We start from the raw sequence: 23,613 nt of genomic DNA, 5'->3' as shown, positions 1-23,613 counted from the left end.
CTCGGAGGGCATCACGGACCCTCTGCTGCTTGAGGGGAAAGCAGGGCCCTTTGAGAAGTGCCAGCAGTCAGAAGGCACCTAAGAGTACTTCGTGGGCATTCATTCATTTGTTCATTCATTCATTCGTGGGTTCATTTGTTCATTTACCAGGTAGTGAGCTTCGTGATGGGCTAGGCATTGTCCAGGGTATTTGGGACCCAGAGGGAGCAAATGGCCTCAGCTCCTGTCCCCACGAGCACCTGGCAGGCCTGTTGTCACCCAGGGTCACCTTTTTATCTACCTCATGGCCCCAAATTTGATCTGTTCCATCAAGCTGCATCTGCTGAATAGTAATCAAGCCGTTTTAAGTGGTTGTTGGAATGAGCATGGCATAAATAAAACAGGAAATTAATTTGTTTTCCCATTTCGTATTGATCAAAGACATCCTCAGCTGCCAGCCAGAGCTTCTGATCAGCACCACACAGCAGTGCGGCCCCAGGGAGTCAGTGCCACTCCAGCCGGAAGCAGAGCCGCCGGGCGTGCGATCGATCTCTGCCGAGCACAGTGTTAGTGACACTTGTTGACGTCTTTCAAGAAAATGCAGCGGGTCTGTGGGCACCTCCTGGAGCCTTTGCTGCAGGGCATGGAGGCCGCACGTGGAAATCCCGACTTGCTTAGAAAAACCCAGGGGCATGAGAAGAGACTGCCTGTTCTCCTGAGGTCCGGAAGCTATGCTGCCCCGTTTCTTGGGGGGGTGTGGTATCCAGGCTCCCTCTTGCACCAAGGGGATCATGGGGTGGGGGGTCTTCACCTCCCAGTTGTTGGGCTGCTCTGGGCATGAGCAGAGAGCCTGAGGCCGGGCCCCAGGAGTCCCTTGTCTGCCTGTGTCCCTCCCCCAGTCCATGGCAGCCGCCTTGAGGAGCTCTGCTGTGAACTAAAGGCCAGCAGGGTGGCAGGCTAACAGCTCCAGGGTGGGACTGTGGCGGCAAAGGGCCTAGGTCCTCGTACGGTGTGGCCGCTCCTCAGCTCCAGCTAACTGTGCCTGTCCCCTGCCCCTGCTCTTCCAGTGGCCAATGCTCAGGGGACTTCTGGACTTCCCCAGGGAGATGGCCTCAGTACAGTCTCTTTTTGTCTTGAGTGAGAGTCCTGGCATCGTGGAAGTCAGAGGGCAGGGTTCTCCTTGCCCATTTTACAGATTGAGAAACTGAGGTACAGAGAACCTGTGTGGCTGTTGAGTAGGAGCAGGCCTGGGGTACAGCCAGGCCTGGGCTGTCCCCACCTGGTGCACCTGCTGTGGGGTCTGCGCTGGAATGTGGCCATGTGCAAGGGGCCGGCGGGGAGGGAGGACTGTGCAGGACTGGAGTGGGTGGTTGGGGATGCCAGCTGGAGCCCTAGGGGACACTCTGTCTGTTGGTGACAGTCTACATGGAGGGGAAGGTCAAGCCAGGGGATCTGGAGACCCCAGCTTGGGGCTTTCCCTGCAGGGCTTCACCCCCAGCTGAGTGTCACTCTTGGGACTGAGGACATCCGGTCTCCTAGTCTTGCTGATGGGTCAGCCAAAGGGACTTCCCCGGGGATGGGCCTGCCAGAGGCAGGGGATGCCCTGAGAGGGACCAGGCCTGGGTTTAGATCACAGGTTGCCTGCCTTCTGGTACCTCCATTTCCACGTCTACAAACTGGGGCTCAAGATACAAGTCGTTTGTGGGGATGGAGCAGATGTGGGTCTGAAAGTGGTAGCGGGCTGTGAAAGGCACATGCGTGCCAGTTGGTTATGACATGCCAGTAAATCAGTGTGGCTCCCGCCTTGCTGGCCACATTCCCAAGCCTTGGTTTCTGTGGGTGGGGCCCACCCCTCAAGCCCAAAGGCTGGGCTGCTACTCTCAGCACCCGCCATCACCTCTGAACAGACCGAGTTCTCCTCAAAGTACTGTTGTCTTCTTAAAAAAAGAAAGAAATCATGTGATTTCCCTGCCCAGAAACCCATAGACAGGATAGCTTACAGGCCAGCCGTCTGGCTTTGGAGGTCAACCATCCCAGATCTGTTGCCAGCTCGGTTACATCCTTGCTAGTGACCTTGGGCAGGCCAGGTAACCTCATAAAACCTCAGTTTCCTCACCTGTAAATTAGGGATTGCTGCAGTGACTCGAGGGAGCTTTTAGCCCAGGACCTGGCCTTCTGGAAAACCTGGCGGCCGTGGAGAGCCTGTGACCTCTGAGTCAGTGCACCAAGATGCGCAGCAGGTTGTGGCTGGAAGGGCCTGGAGCTCTGTGCCAGAGGCTCACTGTGCAGTGATGGGGCTTGCCTAAGCTCTCCTTGCGGGAGGGAGCTGGGGAGACGTCACCTCCCATAAAGGTCAGCCTGGCCCCAGGCTGATCCTGCATGGCCCAGCTGCAGCCGGGGAGCCAGCCCCTGAGACAGTGTGGCACCTTCCTTGAAGTTGCCAGTCTGGTGCCCCCGCCCTTGGTGAGACAGGACTTTGTTGCACCTCTTCAGGCAGGGGCCGGCAACCCTTTCTCACTCCAGCCATTCCATCTGCCCCTGAGCCCTGGGTCTATTAGTGAGCTCACGGCTTGGAGCCTCGGTTGTCCATCTGTGGAATGGTACAGTGACCATGCACACTGCTGGAAACAGATGCTCGGTGCTGCGCAAAAAAAAAAAAAAAAAAAAATCAGCACCGAGACAAAGGATCTTTCAGCAACACAACTTTTACTTCCTGGATTGCAGGAATGGTACCCTCGCTAGCCATCGTACCATGAGAGCACAATGAACAAAGGAAAACACACACATTTATCCCTTACGCATGTGGGGTCGTTCTTACTGCTGTGTCTGATCTTCGTTGGCTGGAGCCAGACCTCACAATCTAAACTAAAACCTGATTGGCTAACAACTTAAAACTTTTCTAAACAGGTAAAAGCAGTGGAGAGCTGGGACCTGCCTGTGAGCACGTCCAGCACAGATATCTTGGTTAAAGTGCAAGGACATAGAATGTACCACGTGCCTGTAAGCACGGCATGTCTGACAGCTACATAGGATAGGGCTTCACAAAGTTATCCACTTTAATAAGAAAAGAAGCTGTGAAAAGGAGCTGTCCCACTTCCCACGCACCTCTCGCAGGCTCTGCAGGTGGTGAGTGAGTTGGGTGTCGGTGGAGGTCACTGTCCACCCTGCCTGCGGTCATTGTCAAGCTCTGCCCTTACTCCATCCCCATTGCCCAGGGGTTGATGCCCAAACCACCTGTGTTCAAACTGCAACTCCCCAGCTGAGGCCTGCTGGCCGTGTGACTTCAGGCGAGTGGATTTGCCTCCCCCGGCTTCCATTTCCCCTTTTGACCCCTCTCAGGGCTGAGGTATATGAGCATGCCAGGTAGATGCCAGCTCTGGAGGGTGGGGCAGGCCTGTCCCATGTCCCACTCCAGCACTGCCGGTGACCCGTTGCCGGTAAGGGGCAGTGGAAGGGCCCACGTAGGCTGAAGGCGGCCCCGCTCTCGGTGGGCTGCCGTGGGTTCTGCAGGGCGAAGAGGGCTGTCCTGTCGTGTCCCCATCACAGCAGATGGTTTCGGAGACCCTAAAGAGCGTGAGAGCTTGGCCGGTGAAGCTTCCCCTCCAGGGTGCACTCGGGCCTCACCTGTGGCTCGGACCTGGGGTCCTGGCTCTGGGGTCCTGGCTCTGGGGTCTTGGCTCTCTTGCCTCTCCTGTCTGTGACGCCCCACCCTGGCGCCTTGCAAGATCTGAAGGACAGTGCAGCTGAGCCTGGGGAGGTGGGCGGCTCTGCGAGGAGCCTCTGTCCCCACACTAATCTGATTTCAGCCTGATTAGATCTGTGGCTGCCGGTGAATGGGCCGGAGAGAAAGGGGCTGACGTTTCCAGGGCACAGCACATGCTGCCTCTCATTGCAGCCGTAGAGCCTGGACAAGGATTCTTGGGACCCGGGGTGGGAGCCCTCCCTGCAGTCTGGGGCTGTGGAGAGCAGGAGGTGGGGTGGCCCATGCCCCCTCAGAGTGCCCTAAATGTACACACAGTGGGGACCCCACAGCCGCCAGCCTGGGGGAGAGCCCATTTAGCCCTGGGACCTGCCCTTTGGGGGTCCCGAAGGCCAGGTCGGGTCAGTGAGAGAAAAGAATGCTGCTTGCTCCTGCAGCCACAGGTGACAGCTGGACCCGGCTTGAGCATGGACAGGCGACTTTTCGTCTGGCACTGACCGCCATCTGGCCTCCCTTGCCCACCGTCCCTCGGCCTGTGTCCTCAATGGGCCCCTGTGGCCGAGATGCGCCTGCAGCAGCGTCAGCCTTGGGTCCACTCCCTGCCAGCCGTCAGAGTCCCTGTCTAGAACGTGGACCTTGGGGCTCTCTTTGCCTCCAGAGCGACCACAGACCTTGCAAACTGGGCCACTGAGGAAAGGGGAGCAGGGACGGCAGGAGGGACCTGGCGCCCGCAGACAGACCTGTCCTCTCAGAGGGCCTTTGCCCGGCTGATGCCAACAGGGCTTCGTGCTTGGCGCTGCCCGCCCTCTGGTTGGGTGCCCGAGTCCTTAACTCTCTGCGCCTCAGTTTCCCTTCGTGGGAAACGGGATGAACTGTGGCACCCACAGGCAATGCTCCTTGAAGGGAAGCCGGGCCGTGTGTGGCCTTGAGGTGGAGCCCGAAGCAGTCCCCAGGTTTGTCCCGGTCTCCGCCGTCCCTGTCCCTGCCATCTGTATCAGCCTGCGTGGCTCCGTTTTCCAGATGCCACCTGGGGTGGGCCCCGAGCTGCACTGGGTGGGCTTCTTAAAGGTTAGGGTGGCCAGAGTGGCTGTGGGTGGGGCCGGTCCAGGCATGGCAGATGCGGGGCCCACGTGAGAGGGGTGCCGGCCCTATTCAGGGCCTGAAAGGAAGCCGGGGCCTGGCCGGCTGTGATTATGGCTGGGACCCATGTAATTAACTCTAAACTTGGGAGGCTGAGGAAGAATGAAATTCAGTGGAAATTACAGACGAGCCATGCACAAAAAATAGTGGAGCTGGGCTGGAAGCCGCGGCATGTGCCGCAGCGGGGACGAGGGAGAGGGCGCAGCTCCCGCCCCGCCCCAGTGCTCAGGCGGCTCCCGGCTCCAGCGTCTGGGGCTGCCCTAACCAAGTGCCATCAGCGTGGTGGCTTCAAGCAGCAGAGCCTGATCGTTCACAGGGCTGCAGGCCAGAAGCTGGAATCAGTGGTGTGCAGTAGCAACAGTTCCTTCGTGGGGCCCCGGGGGAGAACCCGCCCCACGGCCTCTCGCGCTTCTGGCGGTGGTGGCCACCCTTGGTGTGGCTGGCCCCCAGCTGCCTCACATCACATGCACTCCTCGTGGGTCTGTGTCTCCACGTCTCTCTCCCTCTTCTAATTAATCTTTTTATTGTGGTAAAATACATGTAACATCACACTTGGCGTCTTCGCTGTTTTCTGGAGCACAGTCCAGTAGCGTCAAGCGCATTCACTCTGTTGGCAGGCGCCTCCTCCCCCACCCACAGAACTCTCATCTCCCCAGGCAGAAGCTCTGTTTCCCATGAAACCACGACACCCCGTCGCCCAGCCCTTCAAGGGCGCCTACCATTCTGCTTTCTCTGTGGCTCTGACGACTCCAGGGCCTCATAAAAATGCAATCACACAGGATTTGTCCTTTGTGTCTGTATTCTTCAGAATTAACAGGTCATTAAAACAAAGATCATGGAGTGTTTTAGATCCAGTTACTAGCCACACGTAGCTTTAAAATTTAACTTAAAAATTAAAGTAGCAATCCAGTTTTTCAGTAGCCACCAGCCACCCCTTTTCTTTTTTTGGAGATGGAGTCTTGCTCTGTCACCCAGCCTGGAGTGCAGTGGTGCAATCTCGGCTCACTGCAGCCTCTGCCTCCTGGGTTCAAGCGATTCTCTTGCTGCAGCCTCCTGAGTAGCTGGGACTATAGGTCCACGCCACCACACCAGGCTAATTTTTGTATTTTTAGTAGAGACGGGGTTTCACCGTGTTGGCCAGGCTGGTCTCAAACTCCTGACCTCAGGTGATCCACCTGCCTCGGCCTCCCAAAGTGCCGGGATTACGGGCATGAGCCACCGCGCCCGCCGGACTAGCCACATTTCGAATGGGCACCTGTGTCTATTGGCTGCCCTATTGGACAGCACATGGATAGAGCATTTCTATAATTCCAGAAAGTTCTATTGGAGAAGGTTGTACCGGATTAGTGGAGACTGCAGAGGCATGGCGGCGGAAACTGTGTGTGGTCCCAGATTGGAACCTGGGCCAGTTTTTTTTTCCTTTTAGCTGTAAAAGCCATTTTGGTTATCCTTTATATATGAAGGAAATGCAGGTTAAGTTAACTGTGTGGTGCCCATGTGAATTTCCTGGTTTTGTTACAGGTACTGTGATTATGGAAGAGGATGTCCTTGTTTTTAGGAAATACACACTCAGGTATTTAGGGATAAAGGAGTATCATGTCTGCAGTTAATCTGGAGTGTTCAAAACACACACACGCGCACACAAACATGCACGCATGCACACACACACATGCATACACGCATGTGCACACATGGACAGAGAGCGACTGTTGGATAAAACAAATGAGTCTGTTGTCTGTGAACAGTGGTGACCCCAGCCAGGATGGGAGGAATGGCCTGAGGCAGAGGGGCTGGGGTGGGCACTGCCTGCTGTGATGTTGCGGCGGGGAGAGGCCGGCAGGAGCTTGTGTCCTGACCGGGGGACCCTGCACTTCCAGGGCGTTTGGATCGCTGCCTGGTTTACGCTCTTGGGCTCTGATTCTGACCTGCACTATTTTAAAATCTGCCAATTTGTCTACATTTCCAGTGAGCAGGGACAGGCTCTCTGTCCTTCTCTTGGAGCTGGGCACGTAGGGGTGGTTATTGATGAGGACGACAGTCCTGGGTTCTTCTGGGGCTGTGTGTGCCTCGGCCTCCCGTGTGAATCCCCATGCTGAGCTGGGCTGCGGGGCTGATGGCTCCCACACCCCAGTACCCACTCTGGTCATCAGGGCACGTGATTAACCCAGTGAGGCAGGTAGGAAACCAGGCCTGGCATAACCACCCTCCCTGATCTCCCTGCTGTAGTCAGCAGGCAGGATTCCAGCTGGGCCCTGAGTGACTCCAGAGCCTGCCCTCCCGGCCACCTCACCTGCTGCCTCATGAGTTTCCTTCCCAGCTGTTTCTCCACGAGGACTGGGCAGATGGCCATTCTGCCCCTGCCAAGCCTCCTGCCCCCATGACACGTCAGGTGCGGCGAGGGCTGAGAACCTACTGGTTGGTGGTGGGCAGAGAAGAAATGACCCATGTGTTGATTTGGGAATTCTGGCTTTTGTGCTCTCTCCACTGTCCTGCTGTGGCTGGCCCCTGCCACTCTCTGGGTCTGCCGTGGCTTCCTGTGGGTGGCCCCTGGCTGTTGGCTTTGTCCCCTGTGAGTAGGATGTGTTGGTGTTGTCAGGACCCTCGTGTGTGCATGCCTGTGCACGTGCCCACGTGAGCGTGCACCAGCCGTCCTGATTGACTCAAGGCCGGCATAGTCTGCTCCGGCCATGACTTTCAGCCTTGATGTGTGCTGGTTGCAGGCATGAGCCACTGCACCTGCCAGACTAGCCACATTTTGGGAGTTCGGTGGGCACCTGTGTCTAGTGGCTGCCTGATTGGATGGCACAGGGATAGAACATTTCTATCATTCCAGAAAATTCTGTTGGAGAAGATTGCACCAGATAGACTGCAGAGACAAGTGGCGGAAACTGGGAGGGCTGGGTTGGATGGTCATGGGGGGCCCGGGGTGCTGCCTTGCCATCCTGACCAATCGGGATGGGGAGAGGTGCGTCTTCTGAAGATGCGAAGGCCTTGGTGGGTTTTGCAGCTGTGTGGTGAGGAGGCTGGGGCGGTGGTGGTCACACGCTCGGGCGTGGAGCTGGACTGCCGACTTCCATCCAGGGCTTCCCACCCCCAGCCTTGGGACAGGGGCGTCTTCGCTTCTCTGAGCCCATCTCCTCTTTGACGGAACAGGAATGAGCTTGGCTGTGCTGCTCACGGAAGCCAGGCATGCTGCCGTTGCTGGCGTGGGTTTCACAGACCTCACCGTTTTAGTAAGTTTTTCTCATCCTTTGTTTTTTCCCTCTAGTTCCTGTGTCTGAAGAATATACGGACCTTCCTTAAAGTCTGCCACGATAAATTTGGATTAAGGAACAGCGAGCTGTTTGACCCCTTTGACCTCTTCGACGTGCGAGACTTTGGAAAGGTGAGTGAGTGGTCACTTCCTCCAGGCCCCGTGGCCCAGCCGTGGTGGCCGATTTGCCTGCTCAGCGGCAGGCGGGCCAGATCCCCGGAGCAGCCTGGGCGGCTCCAGCGCAGGGCCCGTGGATTTCTGCGTCCTCATGTCTGAGAGGTGCAGGCAGGTTGTGTTCCAAACAGGACAGTGTGGAAGCCAGATTGTGTGTCGGGGCTGGGATGGCAGGATGGCCCCTTTCTCCTTCCAGTCACGGTGAGGCCAAGTGTGGTGAATTCAGGAGGGTGGGGGAAAGGCAGAGTGCCGGCAACCCTGGCCCAGCTGCTGTAGCCAGGGGACCCTGGGCACTGACATCCTGCCCGGAATCTCCATTCTTCCTCTGAGAACGGGCCGATGTTAGCACCGGCTCCTAAGGGGCTGGGGCGATGAGGTGGGGCAGGCGCCTACTGTGTGCTCTGTGGATGGGTTCTCTTGGTTGCCCCTGGGTCAAGCAGAGCTGTCTCTGACTCCGGGCAGGTGTTGGGCGTAGAAGGGTAACTCTCCAGTGGTGACCACAGGAAGTGTCCCTGTGTTCTCAGGAAGGCTCACATGGCACCAATCCTCCAGGAGCCGGACTGGTGCACATGAGGGGACCCCGAAGCTGGCAGGTGCCAAGGCCCCGGGAGGCTGCAGCTCATTGGTGGCCTCCTGGTGAGCCTGCGTACAGAGAGACGCAGGGGCCACATGCCTTCCAGACCCCTGCATCTCCACGGTTACTCTTTTCAAATGGAGGGATCAGGGCCGTGGTAGCTTCTTGAGGGATTGGGGGCTGGAAGCCGGAGGTGCTGACTGGCTGAGGGGCCCCAGGCCCTGCCTGCTGTTGGCCGCTCTGGGAGATGCCGCATCTTGGACTCCCGGGAGAGTAGATTTCCACCTGTGGATGGGAAATAACAGAAATTTACTGCCTGGTTTGTTCAAGGATCATTATCAGGGACTTGGTGTCTAAAGAAGTGTTCTGTGAACGCCTGATTTTGAGGCACAAAGGGAATTCTGCGTCTGCAGTGGCACGTGCTGAGAAGTCAGTTTCGAGGGGAGCGTGTGAAAGTGCTGTGCGGCCTCAGGTCAGCCCCTGGAACCCAGGCTTTCCTGGAGTCACAGGACCTGGAGCTTCCCTTCCTCGGTCCTGGAATTCTCCAGACCTGAGATCCGGGGACGTCTTCGTGAGCCCATCTCTGTAATCATCCGTCTTAGAAGTTTTTGTCTCTTAAATGACTCACTGAGGTCCGTCCGCTGCAGCGCATGCGCCTGGGAGTTGGCTGCCCTGTTGAGGGCTGTGGGTCCTGCTGTCCAGGGGCCTGCTGCTGGGCTGGAGTCGGGGAGGCTTGATCGGCCTGGGCGGCTTTGCTTTCCTGTAAGTGGCTTCTCAGTTCCTACAGATTTGTTTTGAAATGGTTTGGAACTCTCTCCTCTCTCCTTGCAAACAGAGATGAATTTGCCTGCAGGGCTCTGGGTAATGGAGAGGCTGATGGTTCTGGACTTAGAGAAGGACCCTCAGAACACACACACACACACTCTCTCTCTCTCTCTCTCTCTCTCTCTCTCACACCCACCCCACACATATTCACACTCATGTTCACACAGCTCATACACATGCACACATTCACAGACATGCAGTCACACATACACATTCACACAGACACCTATGGACACCCCACACACACACTATCGCACCCACCCCACACATGTTCACACGTTCAGACACACACAACTCACACACACACATGCGTATATTCACAGACATGCAGTCACACATACACATTCACACAGACACCATGGACACCACACACACACTATCGCACCCACCCCACACGTTCACACTCACGTTCAGAAACATACAACTTCCACCCACACACACATGCACATTCACAGACATGCAACACATATACATTTACATAGACACCCATGGACACACCACACACACACACACACACGTACCCATCTTTCTTGTTCACACACACACCCAGACACACACAATCTACACACACACACACACACACGTTCGCAGACATAGTCACACATACACATTCACACATCCATGACACCCCCCAACATGGATGTATCATATTCACAAACACACAGTCTGAGACGTACACACATACTTTTACTCGCAACTGGTATTTATAATAGCTGTATAGAGAAAAATACAGGAAAACGTGGCCAAACCTACTTCTTGGCCCACAGTTAAAATGTGGCGCATTCAAGATATAATTTCATTTTGCTTTTAATTTGCTGAGGTGGAATGCGGTGAGGTAAGACGTACACGAATTTGGATTAAACTCTCATTAGTCAACGTGCCAGCTGTGTGGCCAAGCAGTTTGCAAATGGGCGGCCCTTGTCACCGTCTGTGGTTTCCCGTGAGGCGGCTGTGGTTCCGAGGGGCTGCAGAGGGGGCTGCTTCTCGCGCCGGCCTCGGTCTGCCCACGTCTCACTGTGGTGGTCAGCCGTGGTGCTGGCCAAACTGTGGCACGCTCATGGGGAGCTAGGAATGGACGGTGGGTTTGGACCATGAGTGACGGTGTGGGATGCTGGGAATGGAGGTGACGTCACTGTGCAGACCCCCGGACTGAGCTGAGGAGCCTGGGGGAGGCCCACAGGAGGTGTTCGTGAAGCGCAGGTCACGGCCGCCACTGCCCCCGCTGGTGTTGCTTGAAACAAGTCCAGACTTGCACGCAGAGATGGCAGCGGCCAGTTTTTCTCTTCATTACTTTATTCGTTGAGATGCAATGTCTGGTCTGGGTGTGGTGGCCCAGGCCTGTAATCCCAGCATTTTGGGAGGCCGATGCAGGCAGATCATTTGAGGTCTGGAGTTTGAAACCGGCCTGGCCAACATGGTGAAACCCTGTGTCTAATAAAAAAACGAAAATTAGCCTGGCGTGGCGGTGGGCATCTGTAATCCCAGCTACTTGGGAGGCTGAGGCAGGAGCATCGCTTGAACCCGGGAGGTGAGGGCTGGAGTGAGCAGCGATCATGCCATTGCCCTTTAGCCCAAGTGACAGAGTGAGAAAAAAAAAAAGATGCAATGGCTGTGCCTTTGGGAGACACAGCGGGTGGCTCAGCACGTGGACTTGCACCCTGTAGGCTGGCTTTGAGTGCCGGCCCTGCCATCTCCTGGGTGCGGCCTCACCCAAGTAACTCAGCTTCTCTAAGTCCCATTTGTAAAATGGCGGTGACAGTACCACCCTCAAAGGTCCCTGGAGCGGGGCAAGCCGTGTGTGCAGCGTGTCAGCACCGAACGTGTCCTGGGGCCCTGCCACTCTGGGACCTTGCTGCTTCTTGACTCTGCAGCTGAGCCACGCCCTTTGCCTCCTGGAGGCCGTGGCCTGTAGTGTGTCTGGGACGGTTGGCCCTGTGGGACCATGTGCTGGGCGCTGGCGCCCTTGGGAGCGATGGAGCCGGAGTCCGCACTTGCCCTCCAGGGCGAGCTCGGCCTCGGCCCCACCAGCGACGTTCTCCCTGTCGGTGCTTTCTCCCTTCCCTGGATGCTCTTCCTACCACAGGCGAGCTGTAGGCAGCACTTCCAAGTGGAGGTCGGCCTGGGGCCAGCAGAGGCTGCGGTGCTGGGACGTTCACCACGGTCCAGAGCCTGATGGTTCTGCTGGATGCCTCCTGGCTCCTCCTCCTCTTCCTCTCCAGACAGGTACTCTGGAAGAACAAAACACACGCAAAAGCCCAGCTCCTCCCTGCCTCCCTGCCTCCCTGCCGCCTGCTCTGCCCAGGGGCTGAGACTCCTGGGGACCTCTTGCTGGGGCGGGGCATTTTGGTCTAGTCTCTGCGGTGGACATGGGGGAGGTAGATGGATAGATGGATGAATGATTGATGGATAGACAGATGGATGGTGAGTGTGGTGGGTAGATGGATGGTGAGTGGGGGGGTGGATGATGGATAGATGGATGGAGGAGTGAATGCCTTCCGTCTTCCTAAGGAATGACTCCCACACATGAGAGACCTGGGGAGCCGGGTTGGAGCAGGGAGGGGACTTGCCGAGGCCACTGGGCTGGGGCATTTCGGTCCAGTCCCTGCTGTGGATAGAGGGGAGGAAGGGTTGGGGAAGGGACGGGACTTGCCGAGGCCGCTGGAGCCCAGCTTGTTCACCACAAGGAGTGGGTGTGGAGGGGCGGGGCCGATGCGTCCAGTTCCTTACTTGGCTGTTCCCTGCGTCGGCCCCTCTGGCCGCAGAGATGAAGAGCAAATGCCACTTTCATTTCTTCGGGGTGTTTGCTGAGTGTTTCCCAAACGTCCAGATTCGTCTTCTGTTGTTCAGGAGCTCAGCCCAGCAGGGACACCCTGGCCGTTCCAGGTGAGCTCAGTGGCCCCCAGCAACCTCAGACCATGATGTGGCTGCTTGCCCACCCCCTGTTCCTCCTACCCTTGGCTTGCCCAGGAAGGGGGTGGCAGCCTTTTCTCCCCAGAACACAAAGCTTAGTTGATCTGGGGTGGGTGAGGCTGGTCGGGGTAGCTGAGGGGGTGTGGGGCCGGGGATTCCCCGGGTTCCAGGGGCAGAGCTGACTCTTACTGCTTGCCTGGCCGGCTCCTACTCACACTCAGAGCACTCAGGGCTGGAAGGAGCCTGTCAGACTGGTTGGCGGGTTAGTGAGGGCCCTCCGGAGACCAGAGAGACAGAAGGAGCTGGGTGGAGGCAGATGAGAGGGGCCCGACCGGGAGCATCAGCTCGCGCGACTGTGGAGGCTGAGGGACCCCCAGCAGGCTTTCCGCAAGCTGGAGACCCGGGAGTGGCCGGGGCAGGGCTCCAGAACTGGGGAACATTGGTGTGATTCTCAGTCCAAGGCCAAAGGCCTGAGAGCCTGTGGGGCAAGTCTTGGAGACCAAAGGCTGGAGAGCCTGGAGTTCTGACGTCCAGGGCCAGAGGACAGAGTCCCAGCTCCGGGAGGGAGAAGGAATCACATTTTCTCTGCCGTTTTGTTCTCTCTGAGCCCCCAGCCGCTTGGATGGTGCTGCCCACGGGAAGGTCATCTCCTCACCGGCCCACACGCCACTCCCCTGGAAACACCCGCACAGCTGCACCCAGAAACACTGCTTCCGTGGTTCTCCAGGCATCCCTTTATCCAGTCAGCCTGACACCTAAAATTCACCATCACAGCTGGCTGGTGTCTCTGGCTGGTTTAGGAAATGCTGTTTCCCCTCTTATTTAAGGAGCTTTGTGGTGTTTCAGGTCTTGTCTGGGCTCTGGGTTTGTTGTCATTCATTTTCTAAACAGCTGCTCCCGGCTCCCCAGGTCTCTCATGTTGTGGGAGTCATTCCTGGGGAAGACAAAAGGCATTCATTCATTCATTCACTCCTCCATCCATTTGTCCATCCATCTATCCATCATCCACCTGCCCACCCCCCCACCCACTCACCATCCATCCATCCATCCATCAATCATCCATCCATCCATCCACCTACCCATCCACCTATCCATCCACCCATCCATTCATCCATCAGTCATTCATCCATCTATCCACCTACCCATCCACCCATCCATTCATCCATCCATCATTCATCCATCCATCCACGTACCCATCCGTCTGTCCATCTATCTACCCATCATTTGTCCAGCCATCCATACACCCATCCATTCATCCCTCCATCTATCCATCCGTCTGTCCATCTATCTACCCATCATTTGTCCAGCCATCCATACACCCATCCATTCATCCATCCATCCATCTATCCATCCGTCTGTCCATCTATCCACCCATCATTTGTCCAGCCATCCATACACCCATCCATTCATCCATCAGTCATTCATCCATCTATCCACCTACCCATCCACCCATCCATTCATCCATCAGTCATTCATCCATCCATCCACCTGTCCATCTGTCTGTCCATCTATCCACCCATCATTCGTCCAGCCATCCATACACCCATCCATTCATCCCTCAGTCATTCATCCATCTATCCACCTACCCATCCACCCATCCATTCATCCATCAGTCATTCATCCATCCATCCACCTGTCCATCTGTCTGTCCATCTATCCACCCATCATTCGTCCAGCCATCCATACACCCATCCATTCATCCATCAGTCATTCATCCATCTATCCACCTACCCATCCACCCATCCATTCATCCATCAGTCATTCATCCATCCATCTACCTACCCATCCGTCTGTCCATCTATCCACCCATCATTCGTCCAGCCATCCATACACCCATCCATTCATCCATCAGTCATTCATCCATCTATCCACCTACCCATCCACCCATCCATTCATCCATCAGTCATTCATCCATCCATCTACCTACCCATCTGTCTGTCCATCTATCCACCCATCATTCGTCCAGCCATCCATACACCCATCCATTCATCCATCCATCCATCTATCCATCCGTCTGTCCATCTATCCACCCATCATTTGTCCAGCCATCCATACACCCATCCATTCATCCATTCATTCACCCACCCACCTAACCCATCTATCATTCTGTTAAGCATGTAGTTTACCAAGTATTTAGTCAGCACTTACTATGCTGGAGATAAAATGAAGAGACTCACATAGTCTTTGCCCTCAGAGGGATCCCAGATTAGCTGCTGAGCAATTAACAGTAGGACAGAGGAGTGAGAAAGTGGAAACTGTGGACTTCGGCCCCGTGGCCTGCTGGCTCTGGCCCACATTCAGCCCTGGACACTGGAGTCTTTCCTTTGGGATTTTATCATGGAAAGGATCACTCTGTGTGTTAAAGGGACACTAACAGGAATGAGACTGCCTCCCTTTGCCAGGGATGGCCCTGTGTGGACACGGGACTGGTTTGGCCAGCGTTTTCCCTGCTCATGGCCCTCAGCTGGTGCTTAAGGGCGGTCTCCACCCCCTGGCCCTCGGGTTTTTTCTTCTGCCTTCCCTTTGGGACAGGGCAGAGAGTTTCCTTAACTCAGGAGGAGCCCTGGGAGGGGACCCACCGTGAGTCAGCCAAGTTCTCTCTGCTCCTGACCCACGGCACCTGGGGAGACCTGGGATACAGGCAGATGGACCCCTGGAAACCCTCCAGGCTTCGGGAGCCCCGGGAAGGCCGCCAGGTGGGCCCTGGAGGAGGTGGGCAGGCGAGAGCAAGGATTCTGGCCAGTCAGACCTGCACGTGAGTCGGACTCTGCAGATACTTGGACTCGTTGAGCCTTTGTTCTGCTGGGGTCGAAGGAAGCTCGAGACTGTCCCCGTGGAGGTGTTGCCATAAAGGACTCAGTGGAAAAATGAACGTGCAGGTCCGAGTCATTTTTATTAGCATTTTCTTCCTGTTCACTCAGCCGGCAAGTTCCAGCAGGAACTAAAGAATCCGTAACGTTTATCCCGGAAGTTTTTCTCTTCTGGCTGCCTTTCCTGGTATTTTTTCAAAGGGTTGCATTAAAGGTATCAGGTTTCCTCAAATCAGCTGTGTCCGGCTTCCTGTGTTGCCCGTGTGGGTGTGCTCCGCGCCGAGTTACGGAGTCAGTCCGCAGCGCTTGCTGTTGGGAGCCGTGGGCCCTGGTCCCGCCGTGGCCCGGACATGCTTTCCTGTTTTCCTCTGTGCCCTGTGTCCGGGCGGTTCGTCCAGTCACCCGGCCGGGGAGGAGTGTGGAGAAGCTCATGGGCAGCCAGCTCTGGCGGGTTCTCCCAGGGGTGGGTTTGCCCCAGCTCGGAATCCGGTTGGGCATTTGGAGGGAGGATCCTGGCGAGGCCGCGGGCTTTCTGTGGCTTGCTGGTTTTTGTGGCTTGCTTCTGAGATTCTGGTCCCTGGACTCTGCAGATCACAGCGATTCTGACCGAAGCTGCCCCGATCTCCTTATTGTGAGCCGGGGCTGAGCGAGGGCCTGCAGCAGGGCAGAAAGGTGCCGCAGCAGCTCATTCACGGTTTGCCACGTGCGTGGCGTCGCCTCTTAGCCCCACTGAAGCCACCTGTGCAAGGTCACACGGCTGTGGGTTTCCTGGGTCCTCAAACCCTCATTGCCTCCCTCCCCCAGGTGCCTGGTCATGGCGTTGGCGTTGGGAGCCGTCCAGCTCCTTCGCGGGGCCCTGGGCAGGCGACTTTCCCTGAGCCCGATTTCCTCGCCTGTGAAGTGAGAACAGTGGTCCCGCTTCCCCTGTCGATCGGAGGCTCCTGGGCGCCGGGTCACGGTCAGCTCTTTGTGTGGGGCCAGAGCAGGGTGAGCAGAGTGTGATGGGGATGCTGGTGCTCTCTCCCTTTGTGAGACAGTCGCCATTGACCGTGTGCACTTGCACCCTAGATCAGGGGACAAACGGACAGACTTTGAGGAGGTGAGGGCTGCAATTCCAGGCAGAGGACAGGGAAGGCAGGTGGGCAGGGGGCAGGGGGCAGGGAGGGGGAAGGGAGGGAAGAAGGAGGGGAGGAGGGAAGAGGGGAGGAGGGAAGAGGGGAGGAGGGAAGAGGGGAGGATGTGTGTTTCCTGAGCGGCACAGGTGCTCCCTGCCTGCAGAAGGGGTGCTCTGAGGCCCCTGGAGCACAGGTGCTTCTGGTTGTTGGAGGGAACGCTCCATCCTCCCTGGGCCCCGCCCCCTGCTCCTCCTCACTGCTGTGGAGCTGCTCCGCCCCTCCCGCCGATGGGTTCTCTGCCTGGAAGGTTCTGCCCAGAGCTGCTGGTGCCTTCCTGCCCTCCTGCAGGCCCTTGTTCCGCTCTGGCTCAGTGGGGCCTGGCCTGACGGCACCGTGCCCTGTGCAGGGACAGGTTTAGGAATGAAGTCTGATGCTGCTTCTCCTGTGTCCCAGCCCAGGCCACCCCGCCCAGCCCCAGGTACCCGAGGCACTGGCTGGGCAGGGCACTTCACGCCAGTCTCACTCGGGGCAGAATGGACCTTCCAAGAGGAAATTGCTAGGCCGTTTCTCTCGCTGGAGTGAAGGAGCAGTGCACACCTTCTAATGAACGGGCTTAATTCTCCTATATATTATTCATTAAAACAATTTGCGAGGCTCAGCGACTTCTGAGGCAGTTATAGCTGGCTCTCAGCACTGCCTGCGGGCGGCTCTGTGGCTGCTTACGGATTCTCAAGTGCCAGCTGGTGACGCTGGGCACACACCACCGGTCACCTGAGTGCCAGCCTCTCCTTCTGCCCCTCCCCGCCCCTCCACGGGAGTAATCGCTTGTGGCTACTGGACCTTTATGTCCACGAGCACCTGCACCCTGCAGGGACCTTAACAGGTGAGGAAGGAATCAGGCGCAGAGAAGACGCGTCTCACTGTGCTCTGCAGTACGAGGGAGCTGGGGCATCCTCAGGTCCTGCTCATGGCAGCGGCCCCAGTTTTTTGTTTTTTGTTTTTTGTTGTTGTTGTTTTGAGATGGAGTCTCGCTCTGTTGCTCAGGCTGGAGTGCAGTGGCCCCATCTCAGCTCACTGCAAACTCCGCCTCCTGAGTTCAAGCGATTCTCCTGCCTCAGCCTCCCCAGTTGCTGGGATTACAGGTGCGTGTCACCATGCCTGGCTAATTTTTATATTTTTAGTAGAGATGGGGTTTCACCATGTTGGCCAGGCTGGTCTCAATTTCTTGACCTCATGATCTCCCCGCCTCGGCCTCCCAAAGTGCTGGGATTACAGGCATGAGCCACCGTGCCCGTCTGAGGCCCCGTTCTTATCTGCTTGACTGTGCCCTCTTCTGACTAGCAAGGCAGCTGTTTGCACACAGTGCAGTTGGCTGTATGGAAGGTACACAGAAGACAGACAGGAGGCCGGGAGGCAGAGAGGAGGCTGGGAGGCAGTGTGGATGCCAGGAAGCAGAGAGAGGCCGGGAGGTAGAGAGGAGGCTGGGAGGCAGAGAGGAGGCCAGGAGGCAGTGTGGATGCCGGGAGGCAGAGAGAGGTTGGGAAGCAGAGAGGAAGCCAGGAGGCAGAGAGGAGGCCGGGAGGCAGTGTGGATGTCAGGAGGCAGAGAGAGGCCAGGAGGCAGAGAGGAAGCCAGGAGGCAGAGAGGAGGCTGGGAGGCAGAGAGGAAGCCAGGAGGCAGAGAGGAGGCTGGGAGGCAGTGTGGATGCCAGGAGGCAGAGAGAGGCCGGGAGGCAGAGAGGAAGCCAGGAGGCAGAGAGGAGGCTGGGAGGCAGTGTGGATGCCAGGAGGCAGAGAGAGGCCGGGAAGCAGAAAGGAAGCCAGGAGGCAGAGAGGAGGCCGGGGGGCAGAGAGGAGGCCGGGAGGCAGAGGGGAGACTGGGAGGCAGTGTGGATGCCAGGAGGCAGAGAGGAGGCTGGGAGACAGTGTGGATGCCAGGAGGCAGAGAGAGGCCAGGAGGCAGAGAGGAGGCCAGGAGGCAGTGTGGATGCCGGGAGGCAGAGAGGAGACCGGGGGGCAGAGAGGAAGCCAGGAGGCAGAGAGGAGGCCAGGAGGCAGTGTGGATGCCAGGAGGCAGGGTGGAGGCTGGTGGGGCTGTCTGGGGAGAGGAAATAAGAGGCTTGACCCTGGAGGGGAGGGTGCTGACCAGCGGTCTTTAGAGGACGCAGCGCAGTGACCACCCAGTGTCTGCTGACGGTGTCAGTGCAGGTACGGCTCACTCCTTTCAGCTGATAATCTCAGACCACTCTGGGCCTTCTCAAGAGGGTGGGAGGAGGCAGGGAGGCAGGGGGGCACAGCCCTGCTGGATTGGAACAGCTCCGCTTTTATCAGATTTTTATATGGCATTTTGCTGACATTTTGCTTAAAGAAAGGGTTCTGAAGAGGCTGAAAGCATAGTTGGAAACCATTGATCCATCACAGCTGAGGAAACTTGCCTTCTTTGAGTTGGGCCTGGAGGCCTGGGAGCCTGGGGGTACTGGCGGTGGGGACAGGCGGAGGCACTACGTCCATGGCGACGGGAGTTGGCTGTGCCCCTGCTGCAGATGAGGGGCGGCAGCTGCCGCCATCCTGGTTCCCCTGGCCCTGGGTTGGTCAGCAGCTGCCAGGCCCCTGGGCTTTTTGTGCAGGCAGAGGGGCCCTTCCTTCTTGCCAGAGTGAGATCCCTCACCACCTCTATTCCGCTCGTCTTCTGCCTGGGAACCTCGTCCATCAGCCTTGGGGTCCCCTACCCCCAAGGAAGCACCTGGCATGCACTCCACTCTCTCCCCCTGAGCCAGGGCAGGCACCTTGAATCTATCCCAGCACCCCCCACCTGTCAGCATAAAACCCCAGCATGTGGGTGTCACCGGAGCTGGCCCGAGGGAGGATACCAGTTTGTCACCCCGGACTTCCCATCCCCTCCCTGATTGTTGCCACAACCCCTGCCATTGCTCCTTCTCCCCCCGCCCCCAACAAACACCCACCCACCACTGTCCGCACTTGACCTTGAGGGCTGAGGTTGGAGACTGCTGGTGCTTCTGGGGCCAGGTGAGAGTGGACCTGTGGAGACCCCACTGAGGGCTGGGGACAAAGGTGACACTGAGGATCCGGCCGTCATCGGGACCCAGTTTGCACCACAGGTTGCTTGAGGTCTCGAAACTGCAGTTTCCCCATCTGTAAAATGGGTCTGAAGATTCGCCTCCCCCATGCTGAGGGTCACCTGAGGGAGATTCCAGGCGGTGCCGCTGCATGTCTGCGTGCGGCAGGTCTCATATGGCAGCTCCCGGGAGTGGTGCTGGGATTGTACCAGTCCCGCCTGAGCATGTGGGTGATGGCCCTGGCAGTGGGCAGGGGTGCGTCTGATGGCTGTTCCAGTGGCCTGGAGTGCCAGCCTCACCTGGCCAGTGCGTCCTGCCCCACGCCCGCCATCCACCTGTCCTGTGTCAGGGGCTGGACAAGTGTATCCAGATGCTGTCTGAGCTGTGTCACTGATTTCTCCATTTCACAGCTGTATTGATGAATGCATCCCCCGGGCCCTGTCTGGCCAGGGAGGAGCACAGCAGTAACCTTGGGGTATCGATCCAGCACCCCTTATCTCCGCCCAGGCCCCAAGGCCCCACGTGTTCGTTCATTTCCCCTTTGCATTTGTTCATTAATTTGCTGAGTGCGGAGACTTTGTGCTCACCCGCAGCCTTCCTGCGGGTCGGTCTGATGACTCAGATGCCGATGCTGCGGTGAGTTCATTTGCTCTCCCTGCCTTAATGCTGGTGGCGAGGCGCGCTAGTCTTTCAGCAGCATCTACTCCGCACTAATTACTTATTAAAATGCAGTCGCTCCACGCTTAGCAGGGGAGCCACCTCGCGCTCCCAGCAGAGCCAGGCGCAGGGGCTGTTGGCAAAGGCCTTGTGAGTTTCTGCTTGAAATCATTTCCGCTTTTTTCTGCTGGCTGTTGTTATTACGGGACATTATTCACCCACCCACTTTTAGATGAACTTGACAGCGAGATAGGCTGCATGTGGGCACAGACACACGCACACATGCGCACACAAGTGGGTGCACACATGCATATGCACAAGTGCGCACACACACACGCACGCACGCGCACACACACACACACACACACACACACACACAGAATCGGTAAGCCCATCAGATGACTTGCCATTTTATAACGTGATGGGAGAGGTTTTTCTCTGCTTCCCTTTCCAGGTGGGAGCCAGGCCCACCATTACCTTCACACTGGGCAAGGGTGGAGGGCGGTTCAGTTTTGGTAGCTGAGTCCCTGCAGGTCTGATGAGTTGCGTGCCTGGAGGTCAGGCTCAGCCCGCTGTGCTTCAAGTGAGGTGGCTGAGGAAGCCTGTGGGTCTTTGCCTCAGCCCTGCTGACAGGGTCCCTGGGGGCTGTGACTTCCAGACCAGAGTTCAAGCTCTGGGAGTGCCCTTGGCCAAGGAGTGGATTCCTTGATCTCCATGCCAGTGGTGTGAGGCAGGGATTCTTGCAACTATGCCAGGAAATAGGGTGCCAGGCTGGGAACTTGTATGTGCTTGAGGGTCATTACTGTTGGTTTTTTGTAGAAGGCTGGGGGGCAAAAGAATAAAACCAGAGGGATGCCTGTGGAGGGAAGAGTTTGGGGGCTGGTTGGAGAGTGGGGCTGAGTCCAGACAGAAAGGCAAGGGTGCAGGGCTGAGTTGGGGTGCTGGGTGCGGGCGTGTGGCCTCAGGAACAGTGTTTCAGTGAATGCCAGGTCCCACGGCCACCCAGCGTGCTGATACCCAGTTTTCCCAGCCCCATTTGTTGAAAAGACTGTCCCGTGGGTTCGGGGCAGGAGCCTCTGGGCTGCGCCTCTGCCGTGTTCTGTGACCTTGGGTGGCCTCCCCTCTCTTCCCAGTGCCTGCTGCATCTGTAGAGATAGGAGCCTAATTGAAGACTTGGTTAATCCTGCTCGATTTTTAGTGGCTGACTGAAGGGCTCAGTTGAGAAGGGTCCCGAGGCTCAGCCATTGATTAGCGTTGACTGCCAGGGGAGTGGTGTGAGGGCACGAGTGCCAGGGGATTCCCACTGCTGGGCTACCTGGTCTTAGGGTTAGTGTCCCCAGAGAGGGGAGAGAGCACAATAGCTGGGGGTACTTTACGGAAGTCTGCCTTGTTCCTGCCACCACTGGTAAGGTGGGTCCTGATAAGAGCATGTGTGGGCGGGCCTCAGCCTGAGTAAAGCCAGGGCTGGATGCTGGGTGGGCGCTTGCAGAGGTGTCTTGGGTGTCTGTGACAGGCTGCCAGGTGTCTGCAGCATTACGTTGATTTTTCTGAGACCGCTGAGGTTTGGGGAGTTGCTATAGTTGTGGCCAGGGCTGGTCCCAGGCCTCCCCATCCCTCTGCAGTGGGGCTGTTGCCAGGAGGGTGGCCCTCTCTGCTGCTGTGTCCTCTGCTCAGCTCAGCTGGTGCCAGGACATGCGGCCTCAGATTATTGGAGCCTGGGAACTCAGGGAACCAGGGGCCACTGCCTACTGGGCAGAGTGACAAGGACCATGGTGGCAGAGGTGTATTAGGCAGCTGAGCTGGTCAAGGAGGGCTTCCTGGAGGAGTTGCTGGGGCTCGAGGTCTGAGCTGGAGTTCTGCAGGTGATGGTGGTGGTATGGGAGGGCTCAGGGGCAGCATGTGCAAAGGTCCAGAGGCTGGTAGCGGTGGTCTGGCCTGCTCAGGTTTAGAAGAGATTTGCTTAGAGTAGGAGATGGGGAGGGGCAGGAGCTAGGGTAGTGCCAGGGACCCCCACCAGGGAGATTTGGGGTGCTGTCCTGGGGTTTTCAGAAGGGGGGACCCATGATCTACAAAGCTGCAAGTCAGGCTGTTAGAATCAGTAATAATAACTTAGCGCCTGCTGTGCTGCAGGGGGCTGGCGCCCTGGGGAATGATGTGCACCTGCTGACTCCCTTCTCTCTTAGGACTTGGCTCTGGGGAGAGGGGCTTCTGGGTGGCTGTAGTGGCAGCACCCCACACCTGAGGACGCCTGCCCAGGCCCTGCCCTTGCTCCTTATTGTACGTGGACTGGTCACTGCTCGCCTCCCCGGGCCTCAGTCTCCCCATCTGGGAATCAGTCCATTTGGTTGGAGTGGCTGAGAGCTTGCATTTTCTCAGCTGGTCCTGGTGCAACTGGTGCCTGCTTTTTTTTTTTTTGTCCATGTCCATAGTTAATTAAGTTTTAATTGGCTAATTGTTTCTCCCCAGTGCCCCCAAGACATTAATTGTGTGTGTTGGAGTCTGACAATTTGATGTTTGCAGCAAAAAAGCTAAATGAGACCAAGAAAGAGAAAAGAAAAAAAAATAGCAAAGTGTAAGTAATTAATTATAACAAAGTGTCGTTTCTTGGCACCCTGGAAGACCTTTCTCCAAGAGTACTGGTTTTTTGAAGGTAGATAGGAGTCAGCGGCCAGCCTGGGACCAGGCATCAGCTGTGGGGTCAGGCCCTTGGGGCTGCGGAAGGCAGCGGCCCTGGAATGACGTAGTGTCTGGCTGTGAACTTGCTGGGGCTTCCCAGATCCCCAGCAGCAAGGGCAATGGAGAAGCATGCAGATTCCTGGGCCGCTCTGCCCTGGGGACTTCGGGGCTGGAGCACTGGCTGATCCTTTTGATTCTCAATCTTTACCAAAAATTATTGTGGCCAGCCAGGCGCGGTGGCTCACACCTGTAATTCCTGCACTTTGGGAGGCCGAGGCGGGTGGATCACTTGAGGCCAAGAGTTTGAGACTAGCCTGGCCAACGTGGCAAAATCTCGTCTCTACTAAAAATACAAAAAGTAGCTGCCTGTGGTGGTGCACACCTGTAGTCCTAGCTACTTGGGAGGCTGAGGCAGGAGGATCGATGGAACCACTGCACTTTCAGCCTGGGTGACAGAGTGAGACTGTCTCAAAAAAATAAAAACAAAATGAAATAATGCCATCGAGACCCCGATTTCAGTTATTTGGCTGTCTACCCAGAAGCGGAACTGGTGGATCATATCACATAGTAGTGCTACGTTCATTTTGTGGGGAACCTCAGTACTCTTTTCCCTAGTGGCTTCACCATTTTACATTCGCACCAGCTGTGAGCGGGCTCCCATTTCTCCACACCCTCACCAGCTGTGTCTGTTTGTTTGCTTGGTGATAGCCATCCTGCTGCCCGG

General features: G+C 57.0%; 1 protein-coding gene across 4 annotated transcripts in view; it reads left to right on the top strand.

The window, feature by feature from the left end:
* The window catches only part of VAV2 (vav guanine nucleotide exchange factor 2), a 227,217-nt gene that overhangs the window by 43,112 nt on the left and 160,492 nt on the right, over positions 1 to 23,613 (top strand). For all 4 annotated transcript variants that reach the window (XM_064371734.1, XM_064371732.1, XM_064371733.1 and 1 more), the window contains exon 2: positions 8,088 to 8,204. In XM_064371734.1, the coding sequence (XP_064227804.1) occupies positions 8,088 to 8,204 (117 nt within the window). The remainder of the gene's footprint in view (positions 1 to 8,087; positions 8,205 to 23,613) is intronic.

The sequence above is a fragment of the Aotus nancymaae genome, unplaced genomic scaffold, assembly GCF_030222135.1.
Source record: "Aotus nancymaae isolate 86718 unplaced genomic scaffold, 86718_ANA_hifiasm-v0.15.2.pri h1tg000158l, whole genome shotgun sequence".
NCBI classification, from domain to species: Eukaryota; Metazoa; Chordata; class Mammalia; order Primates; family Aotidae; genus Aotus; species Aotus nancymaae.
The sequence above is the reverse complement of the archived record's forward strand: the minus strand, read 5'-3'. Positions and strand labels throughout refer to the sequence as shown.